Source organism: Halichoerus grypus, chromosome 7 (assembly GCF_964656455.1).
Source record: "Halichoerus grypus chromosome 7, mHalGry1.hap1.1, whole genome shotgun sequence".
NCBI classification, from domain to species: domain Eukaryota; kingdom Metazoa; phylum Chordata; class Mammalia; order Carnivora; family Phocidae; genus Halichoerus; species Halichoerus grypus.
Genome location: NC_135718.1, coordinates 156,077,825 through 156,089,142, shown reverse-complemented (window position 1 = coordinate 156,089,142; position 11,318 = coordinate 156,077,825). Strand labels below are relative to the sequence as shown.

Sequence of the window (11,318 nt, the reverse complement as noted above, 5' to 3'; positions counted from 1 at the left end):
ACCAGGCCCCAGGTCCAGTGGGAAAGATCCAAGGTAGACATAAGCCATGAGCTCCTCCCAGCGTCATGTACTTATCAGTGGAACTTGCTGACCAGGGAGACCCTGAAAGTTGCCCCAGAGACGCTCCCCATGGACCAACAGCCTGGGGGCTTCAGGGAGAGCAGGAGCCAGGCTGAGTGACCTAGCAGAAGAAGGTGTCAAGAATTGGGTAAACACATCAGGGGAAAAGGCAGAGCCTGTAATCAGACCAACGGACATGGCACAACCCAGGGGAAGAGGAACCTGTTCCTACTTACAGGAAAGAGTTTAGTCCTGGGTATGTGTCCCAATAGCCCAACCAAGCCTGTGCCCAAGGCTGAGGAAATGAAGACACAGCGGCAGAGTCGGTGTAGAAACCCCTGGCCCCACCCCGGGAAAGGGCAGGAGATCTAGGCTGAACCGTCTCCTTAGCACTCAAAGGTCTGTAGAACCCAGCAGTCAGGTGAGAAAAGCAGGAAGAATCTTCCCCTGGGCCTGGCGGAAGTAAGTAGCCTGGCTCACCTGGCCATCCACGCCTCTGGTCGTGACTAAGAGGCCCACAGAAGGCAGCCCAGACTCGGGAATCGGATTCCTATATACAGGGCGCAATCCACAGGTGCAGCAGGACATGCACCTCCGAAGGGCAGTGCAGACCCCAGGGAGCACGCAGGAAGGTCCAGAGGGAGACAGCTGGGGCCCAGCTGAGTCCTGAGCGTCAGCACTGGTAGATTGGCAAATGCGCAAGGGGTGCCAGTGGGAGGCCAGGCCCAGGGAGCACTGGGGGCAACACCGAGCTACAGAGCTTGACTGGTCAGAAACAAAGGCCCTGGTTCAGCCCACAGGGCACCGCCCCTCCTGTGGCACACAGATCTAGCTGGGGGAGAGAACAAAACCAAGTCCCGTGAATGACCCCCCCACCAGTCATCGGCATAGGGACAATGATGACTGCCCATAGTTCTTGGAAAACTCCTCATTGCTATCACAATACGCTCAGGACATGGATTCCCAGACCATTCTCTGAGAAGGAACCCACCAAGATAGACCCTACCAGGGTCTGAAGGCAGAGAAGACTGCCCCAGAGAGATTCTGCATCAGATTCCTGGGCTCCCAGGGAGAGAGAGAGAAATAAACACAGAGATGGGCAGGGGCAGGTCCCTGATGGGAGGGGTCAGAGACCACAGGAGGACTTCGATGGTGAGTCACAATAGCTCCAAGCGGAGTAATGCCCACATCAGCCTTTATTAGTAAAACCCAGACCCAACCCTTCTCTCCTCCAGGAAGCCTTCCCTGATTGACAGTAGCCTAGGTTCCACTCATCCCTCTTCACCATACAGGCTGGAGTGTTGCCCTTTGCCCTAAGTCCCTGTCTCTGACTCAGCATGTGCGAAATCCACCTCACGATCTTTGCTCTCAGACTGGCCCTGATGCCAGCCACCCCATGCCAATTACCCACATCATCCTCCCGGTCCTGCCCTGACACCTTCTCAGGCCCAAGCCACTTCTCCTTTGTACACTTTGTACGCTGATTCCTTGGCTCTCCCCCAGAGCAAGGAGACCCTCAAAGTGGGTCCTTGTCCAGTGTGCATTTGCCCTCCTGCCTCTTGTCCCCTGTCCCATCATGTATGTGCAGAGCATGAGTGCTCAGAGCATCACCGGTGAGGGCTGTCTTCCGTGTCAGAGAGCCAGTTCCCCGAGAGAAGAGACTCCCCCCTCAGACTGGGGCTCCTGGAGGCCGGGGGCTGTGTCTCCCCCCTCAGACAGGGGCTGGAATGGATGATCCCCAAGGGAGCAGCAAACCTCCTCTGTGGACCCACAGCAGATACCCAGAAGCACGAACAAGGAATTCCCAGCACATTTGTGGGATTGCTTTATTCTCTTCCCTCTCAGCTGTGCCTTGCACACACATGTGCACAGGTGCGTGCACATGCTGGCACAGGCCGACAGGCGGGGCAGAGCCCTGCGCCCGGGCGGGCACCTGCAGCCGGGGGCTGCCCGCGCGTCCCCATCAGTGCAGGCTGTGCCGGCTGCAGCAGCAGGTGCACAGCCGCCGGTGATAGAGCTGGTGGTAGTCCCTCAGCAGCCGGCCCAGGACGAGCAGGAACTCGTCGAAGCAGATCTGGTTGTCCTGGTTCTTGTCTGCAGCCCTGAACAGCTCCGACAGGTAGTAGGGCTCCTTCCGACCCTGAGGAGGGGCAGGGGGTCAATCGCCTGCCCAGGCCCCAGCCCCACAGCCCCTCAGCCGATGGCCGTGCCTCCACCACCTTGCAGGACACAGCCGCTCCCTCAGGCAGAGGCCAGGACACCGTACGGGGCAGAATCGGCTCCGAGGGGGAGATGGGGCAGGCGCCTCTGCCAGCCAGACCTGGGGCTGTGTGGGCAGCCTGTGCAGCCTGGGCACCACTGGCCCGCTGCTCGGCCAGTCGCTGAGCAGTGCGGAGTGGCCTGGTGCCTCCTGACGCATCTGTCCACCATTGGTGGCTGCTTAAGCCTGTCTTCCCAGCTGCCCTGGGAGCTGCCCAGCAGCGACAGCCCGGCCCAGCGGCTTCGGGATGGAAGGCTGTGCCCCCGCCTTCACACGGGGAGCTCCCCAGGGCACAGCCCACCTGCCCCTAATGTCTGCATCTCCAGTACTATTGCAGGGCCACCAAGGCATGGGATCAGGTGTCTGCATGCCGTGGCATCTGCCCAGGAATTGTTTATGACACCGAGCCTGTGTCACCTGCAGAAAGTGCAGAATGAGGGAAAAGACAAAGTCGTGGGCCTGGGCTGTCCAGTACGTCCCAGATCAGGTGGCCTGGAGGGCTGAAGATCGAGGATGCTATAGGGGAGGAACAAAAGCACTTGAGGAGGAAGGGACAGCCAGAAGGCAGGCAAGGGTCAGCATGCAGCCCAGGGAGGAGAAGGCGCAGGTGGGGTCATGGCAGGAGCCCCAGACAGGGCCTCAGAGCTGGTTTCGGCAGAATTTGGCTGGTGGGTGTGGGGACCCAGAGCAGAGTCCTCGGAAAGCCTCCAGGGAAGGAAGTTGCTGCATCCGTCAGCAGCTGGGGGCCTGGAGGGTGGCCCCCGTCCCCGTGGGCAGGTTTGCACCATCTGTTTCCCCACACCGCCCACCACCATCTAATTCACCTAATCTTATCTCCTCCGCAAAAACTGGTTGATCTGAGACCCTGGGGCTTCCTGCGTGGGCAGGCTCTCTCTGGCTCACCTCAGCTCAGCCCCCCTGACCCAGGCTGCTATCTGTCTGTCCCTGAGGGCCCTGTTCCCCAGGCAGGGCTATAAGCCCCAAGTGGCATGGTCTGGCCGTCCTTGCCCAGCCCCACGGTATAGGTAGTTGGCCCCGGAAAGAAAGTCACCCCAGTCCCCTCTGTGACCCTCACAACGACACTCCACTAAACTGAGGGCAAGACTCTCCTCTGATGTTTCCCAAAGATAAGTAAGGGAACATACAAAGTGAAGGAGGCGGTGCTCCTTCTGGAAGGCGGTGGCCTCCAGTCAGGGCACGGGCCTGAAGTCTTCTGGAGATGACAGTGCAGAGACCCCTCAGGCATGGCACTGAGGGCAGAGGGCAGCACCCCAGACATTCCTGCCAGCCTCGCAGTCCCCAAGGCGCCTGGGAATTATAGGGCCTGATAATGGAGAAGATGCGAGGCCTGAGAGGTTTTCTGAGCTCCCAGGCCAGTCCAAGAGCCTCTGTTAGCCCTTCAGACAGCAGCTAGAAGGGGACACTACATCTCCTACCACCACCACCACCCCCCACCCCCGGCTTCTGCCCAAACTGTCCTCACCCAGGCACAGTGACACCGAGGTTTGTACTAGTCCCTGGGAGAAGGGGCCTGGGGCTGAAAGGGCAGGTTTGGGGCAGGATCGCTGACTGAATGGGGCTGCGGGCAGAGGGAAGACTTAGGACCTATTCTCTCAGGAAACAGGATGAGCAGAGGAATAAACAGGTTGGAGTCAAGACTAAGTCTCCAGATTAGCTACGTTTGGGCTGCAGTGGGGCCCAGCAGGGAGTTTCAGGAGAAGGAAGAAGGAGAAATAAAGCTGGGCCAGATCCACCCTCCCTCTGCCACACACCCTGCCCTCCCAACTCCCTCACCCTCCTCACCTAAGTAGGAATTCTCTTGGGAGATAGCTCCCCATACCTACACCCTCACCACTTGCTTCCAACCCCACAACCCACCCTATACTTCATCCCCACCTGACCCCAGACCCCACACACCAGGCTCTCCATGAAGCAGGGTACGTTATCCATAAGCAGAGCCTTCAACTCCTCCAGGGACAGGGTCTCCACATCCCCCTCCCGGGCGGCGTACTGATGGTAGCAGTAGATGATTTGGAAGAGGGATTCCTCCACTGGCGTGTGTGTCATGGCGGCTGGGCTCTGGCCAGGACAGGAAGCAACTCTGGAGATGTATCACTGGAGTACCTGGGGACAGTGGTGAAGCTGAGGGGAGAGCAGCACCTTGGCTAGGCCTGCGCACAGCAGATGGGTGCTTCCTCCGAGAATCTTCTGCCGTCTCGTTCTGCCCACCTTCCTGCACCTTGTCTCAGGTCCCCTCCCTGCATTCCCTCTGACCCCTTGCAAACATGGCTCAGAGTCCCCACCCTGCAAGAAGCTTTACTGTGAGCCCTCAGGACAAGGCTCTGTCCCTTCCCTGAGACCATGGGCTTCCTGAGGACAGGAGCTGTGCTCTCTGCCCCTAGACCCTACTCCCAACTTAAGAGTCACCAGAAACCAAGAATGAGAAGAATCCAGACTCCTTGGTGCAAGACGGCGCTTTCCAGTGGAAATATGTTTAAACCCTTGAGAAGTCAAGATCCCTACTACTAGACTACTTCATACCACAAATGAAATATTAAAATAATTGCACCACCCAGAAACCCCAACCCTGCTCAAGTGTTGTTATTTTCCTTCCTCAGCTGAATGTACAGACAACACCAGGCTGCCCAGCTTTGTTCTGACCACTGCCTTGCTGCATGACCCTCGAAAGCAGTCTACTTGCCATTCCCAGAGTCCTTTCAGCCCTGAGCTGCGCTGGCCGGCACTGGGGTAAGCAGTGGTACCTCCAGGCTCTTGTGGTAACCCCAGAGCACCAAGCCTGGTGCTGTGCACACAGAAGAAGTACTGATGCGCCCACCTCCTCCTGCCCACACCCTGCGGAGATGAGATCCCTGTCTTCGGGAGGCAGGGTTACCCTGTCAGCTCAGCAGTCCCCTCCAGATTCTGTGTGGGTAAGGATCATAGCAACTGCTGGTTCTGACCCTTAGGGAGCCAGCCAAGCACTGGCTTCATAGTGACCTTATGAGGTAGGCGTCATTACTCCCATTTTCCTGAGGAAGAAATGAAATCCAGAAAGGTTAAGTAAATTTCCTAAAATCACACAACTGATCCACCTGGAGCTAGATTCAAACAATTGGGGGACCACAGGTACCATATTGGGACATCCATGCACTGCACACATTCTCCAAAACAGGTAAGCTGCCCATCTTTGCTTTCTCGGACCTGCACAGACTCAGCACTGTCCACCCACCTCCACCCACCCACCCACCTCAGCCCATCTCAGCCCCTCCCCTGGGAGAGGCCGCACCACTCAGAAGAAGTGCTGACCTGTGCTGTTGGGACAAGGTTGCTCCGAATCCACAGTGCTGGCCTGTGGTTTGTCCTAGAGACTCCCCAGCGCGCAGGCAGGAGGCCTTGGTGCAAGCAGGGGCCCAACCACCAGGTCCTACATCCTGCCCATCCTTGGTGCTTCTAATTATGGCGGCCAGTGTCGTGACTCTTCACAGGTTCTCCAGCCGCACGACCGAGGCTTAATTGCATTCCTGAGATGATGTCACATGACACTTGCTTCCTACAATTAACTCAACCGGTTTCAGGGACCCACCTTCCCTCAGAGCCTGATCTGAAGCATCTCAGAACCACAGGAGGTCACACTGTCCGTCTCCCTACCTCAGAGTTCATCCTCCCAGCTCCAGGGCCTGGGTGGGGTCAGACACACAAAGTGAATACATCATCCTCCAATGTCCTCCCTCAATGACTGAGTCCCCGGACTCTATAGTCACGAAGCACATTTATTCATCCAACAAATATTTCTGGAGTCCCCACACTGTGCCAGGACCTCGTTAGGGAATGTGAGTACAACATGGGGCCAGCTCACAGGGTGGGGATGAGTGGAGGGGACGGCGTCACGCACTGGCATGATCCACTGTGAACACTCCTAGCTTGGTGGCATGAACAAGGTACACTGGTGCCCAGGAAGGAACATTTTCTCCCTGCAGAAGAGTTGAAGATTTCCTTAGGGGGATGATATTTGAGTTGGGACTTGAAGAAAAGGTTTAATTGCAGGGAGAAGCATGGAGAAGGCTGGAGAGGCAGGACGGAGACAGAGCATGAAGGAGCCTGTGTGCCAAGCCAGGTTTGCACTTTATCCTGTGAGCACAAAGAAGCTGATAGAGGATTTTTAATGGACTGGGTGAAGGCTGGGAGGTGAGAAAGAAGTGGTAGGAACAGCTTTGTTGTAAGAAAATAACCGACATTAATATGGAAGAGACCCTACCCTAAGGGCGCCCCTTCTCTCAGCCCATCTCAGCCCCTCCCCTGGGAGGGGCCACACCAGCTAGTGAGTACATCTCCCAGACGGGGACGCCAAAGGACAGGCAATTGAATCCATGAAGGCCTGAGAGCGGTTAGGGAAAGACCTTAAGCCAAAATCTTTTTCAGTTTGCAGGGTGAGCTTTCATCTACCCAACATAATGATTTCTCCAGCAAATAAGTGGCTCACCAATACACATTTATGTTTCCAAAATAAAAACAGGGCTCAAATTTCTAAAATGTAAAACAATTTGGCAATGCCAACCTACAGAGTTGGCAGAGTCACAGAGATTTTTTTTTAAAGATTTTATTTATTTATTTGACAGAGAGATAGAGAGAGAGCACGAGTAGGCAGAGTGGCAGGCAGAGGCAGAGGGAGAAGCGGGGATCAATCCCAGGACCCTGGGATCATGACCTTAGCCGAAGGCAGACGCTTAACGACTGAGCCAGCCAGGTGCCCCAGTCACAGAGATTTTTACTGAATACCTTTAATTTAGCCATCACTGTCCTGGGAATTTATCCCAAGAAAGAAATTAAACAGATATTAAAAAGCAATAGGTAGTAAAATGTTCACCACTGCATTTTCTGTAGCCAAAAAACAAAAATAAAAATAAAAACCTTGAAACTACTTAATTAACAAATTTGGACCATCACTGGATAATGATCTGTCACTCAAAAGGAACTCCATTTTTAACCCATAGCTTGTTTGGGGGGAGGAGGTCATATTGTACCCCTCTTCACCCTGACTTTTGCTCAACCTGGACAAAACGACTCCTACACCATCCCAATGCACAGTGATGACCTCCTTCCACAGCTCTGCTATAACCACTCTTTTCACTTAACGCTAGACTGTGGGCATCTTCCCACCCACTTAATCAAGGCTAGCCTGATTTTTAATGAATGCCTAGTGATTATTTGTTTGCATGTATCAAAATATGTTTGACTAATCCATTATTGGTAGACATTTAAATTACTTTAGATTTATACATTTCAACCAACTCTTCCCTTAATATTGATATTTCTTAAGAATTTTGCCATGTGGGGCACCTGGGTGGCTCAGTGGTTGAGCGTCTGCCTTCGGCTCAGGTCATGATCCCAGCTCCTGGGATCCAGCCCCACATCGGGCTCCCTGCTCCATGGGAGGCCTGCTTCTCCCTCTCCCACTCCCCCTGCTTGTGTTCCTGCTCTCACTGTGTCTCTCTCTGTCAAATAAATAAATAAAATCTTTAAAAAAAAAAAAAAAAGATTTTTGCCATGTGTGTTAGGTGCTGGAGAGAAGGGGGACAGAAGCAGATTTACACCTCCTTCCCTGGCCAGAGCTGCCCCTGGTATGCACTGAATCCCAACCCCAGACCAGAGCTGCCACCCACCTCCCAAATGCAAGCCCTGAAACCCCAGATCCAGAGCTGCCCCCCACACAACCACGTCTAGACATAGGTATCACCACTGCACCAAGTACGGCCGTATGCAGAGCCCTGAGAGGTCCTCTTAGCCATGACTTCCTTCTGGGGGGGGGAACAGGAGAACCCCAACAGCTTTCCCCACCCTAATATAAAAGTCAGTAGATACCTTTACAGTGTTACTTTAATCTGTGTATGTCCATATATCTATCTTTACCTGTGAGATTTATACTTTCCCGTGCTTTCACATTGCTGTTTAGTGAGTTTTCATTTCAATTTTAAGAACTGTCTTAAGCATTTCTTGTAATTCTAGTGATGAGCTCCCTGTTTTGTCTGGAAAACAAAAGAGAAAAACCCAGGACCTATGGCTTCATGGGTGAGTTCTAACAACATTCAAAGAAGAATTAATTAATGCCAATGCTTCTTAAACTCTTCTTAAAAAATGGAAGAAGGAACACTTCCAAACTCATTTAATGAGGCTAACATCACCAGATACCAAAACTAGGCAAAGGCACTACAAGAAATAACTACAGGCCAATATCCCTGATGAACATACATGCAAAAATACTTAATAAAATCCTAGCAAAATGAATTCAGCCGCACATTAAAAGGATGTGACTAATTGGGATTTATCTCAGGGATTCAAGGATAGTTCAACATATGCAAATTGAAGTTATAACATGTTAACATAATGAAAGAAAAAATACATAATTATCTGAATAGATGCAGAAAAGGCAGTTGACAAAGTTCAACACCCCTTCACAATTAAAACTCAACAAAATAGGTACAGAAGGACGTTAACACCATATATGAAAAATTTATAGGTAACTTCATAATCAATGGGGGAAATAAACTGAAAGCTTTCCTTCCAGGATCTAGCACATGGCAAAGAAGCCTGCTCTTGCCACTTCTTTTAAACTTGATACTGAAAGTCCTAGTAGAGAAATTAAATAAGAAAAAGAAACAAAATGCATCCATATAGGAGAAGAAGAAATAAAATTATCTCTATTTGCAGATGACATGATCATACATAGAAAACTCTAAAGGCTAAACAACAATAAACCTGTTATAGATAATAAATAAATTCAATAAGTTTGCAGGATACAAAATAAGCATACAAAATCTATGTATTTTACACAAACAACAAACTATCCAAAAGAGAAATTTTAAAAAACCAATCTCATTCACAATAGCAAGAAAAAGAACAAAATGCATAGGAAATAACTTACTCAAAGAGTTGAAAGACCTTCACACTGAAAATTATGAAAATATTGATGAAGAGAATTTAAAAAGACACAGATAAATGGAAAAACATCCAATGTCCATAGATTGAAAGAATTAATATTGCTAAAGTGTCCATACTACCCAAAGTGATCTACAGATTCAATGCAGTCCCTATCAAAATCCCAATGGCATTTCTTATGGAAATAGAAAACGATCCTAAAATTCATATGGAACCACAAAAGACCCTGAATAGCCAAAGCAATCTTGGGCAAAAAGAACAAAGTTAGGGGTATCACACTTGCTGATTTCACAATTCATTACAAAACTACGGTAATCAAAACAGTATGGTATTGGCATAAAAACAGACATGACCAATGGAACAGAATAGAGAACCCAGAAACAAGTTCACACGTAGGTCAACTGATCTTTGACAAGAGTACTGAAATGAGGAAGAGGTAGTTTCTTCAGTAAATTGTGTTGGGAAAACTGGATGCAGAAGAATGAAGCTGGACCCTGATCTCACATCATACACAAAAATCAACTCAAAATGGAGTAAAGACTTGAATATAAGAACTGAAACCATAAAACTACTAGAGAAGAACATAGGAAAAAAGCTTCTTGACATTGGTCTGGGCAATAATGTTTTTTGGATGTGGAGACCAAAATCACAGCCAACAAAAGCAAAAATAGACAAATGGGATTACATTAAATTAGAAGCTCTGCACAAAAAAGGAAACAATCCACAAAGTGAAAAGGCAACCAACAGAATGTGAGAAAATATTTGCAAACCATGTATTTGATATCCAAAATATATAAGGAAGTCATACAACTCAATAACAAAAAATATTTTTTAAATCTAATTTTATTTATTTTTTTTAATCTAACAAAAAATATTTTTAATGGGCAAAAAATTTGAGCAGACATTTCTCAAAAGAAGACATACAATGGGACCCCTGGGTGGCTCAGTCGGTTAAGCATCTCCCTTCAGCTTGGGTCATGATCCCAGGGTTGGGATGTCAGGCTCCCTGCTCAGCCGGCAGTCTGCTTCTCCCTCTGCCTCCGCCCCTCCCCCCACTCATGTGCATGCTCTCTCTCTCTCTCTCTCTCTCAAATAAATAAATGAATAAAATCTTTAAAGAAGAATAGGGGTGCCTGGGTGTCTCAGTCGTTAAGCGTCTGCCTTCGGCTTAGGTCATGATCCCAGGGTCCTGTGATCGAGCCCTGCATCGGGCTCCCTGCTCGGTGGGAAGCCTGTTTCTCCCTCTCCCACTCCCCCTGCTTGTGTTCCCTCTCACGCTGTCTCTCCCTCTGTCAAATAAATAGATAAAATCTTTAAAAATAATAATAATAATGAAGAAGAAGAGGAAGGAGAAGGAGACATACAAATAGCCAACAAGTATATGAAAATGTGTTCAACTTCACTTACCACCAGGGAAATATAAATCAAAACCACAAGGATATATCATCTCATACCTGTTAGAGTGGCTATATTCAGAAAGACAATAAGTAACAAATGTTGGCAAGGATATGGAGAAAAGTGAATACTTGTATACTGTTGGTGGGAATGTAAATTGGTAAAGCATTATGGAAAATAGTATGGAAGTTCCTCAAAAAATTAAAAATAGAACTACCTGATGATCCCGCAATCCCACTTCTGGATATACACCCAAAAGAAATAAAATCAGGATCTCAAAAAATAATCACCCCTATGTTCATTTCAACATTATTTAATCATAGCCAAGAGATGGAAACAACCTAAACGCCCATTGAAGAATGAATGGATAAAGAAAATGTGGCATGTATATACAATGGAATATTACTACCCAAAAAAGAAGGAAATCCTGCCATTTTCAACATGGGTGAACCTAGAGGACGTTATGCTAAGTGAAATAAGGCAGACACAGAAAGAAAAATACTGTATGATCTCACTATATGTGGAATCTAAAGAAGTTAAAAATAGTAGAAAAGCGGTTACCAGGGGCTGGAGGGAGGGGAAAATAGGGAAATGTTGGTCAAGGGATACAAAGTTTCAGCTATGCAAAATGAATAAATTCTGAAGATCTAATGTAAAATAATGTGATTAT

At 49.4% G+C, this 11,318-nt stretch overlaps 1 protein-coding gene across 1 annotated transcript; it reads right to left on the bottom strand.

The window, feature by feature from the left end:
- Positions 1–1,885: 1,885 nt before the first annotated feature.
- Positions 1,886–6,576, bottom strand: LOC118519419 (protein S100-A15A). The gene is made up of 3 exons (XM_036066858.2): positions 5,627–6,576; positions 4,238–4,444; positions 1,886–2,200 (listed from the first exon to the last, which is right to left on the bottom strand). The coding sequence occupies exons 2-3, from the start codon at positions 4,385–4,387 to the stop codon at positions 2,024–2,026; spliced, it is 327 nt and encodes a 108-aa protein (XP_035922751.1). The 5' UTR covers positions 4,388–4,444; positions 5,627–6,576; the 3' UTR covers positions 1,886–2,023.
- Positions 6,577–11,318: the final 4,742 nt, after the last annotated feature.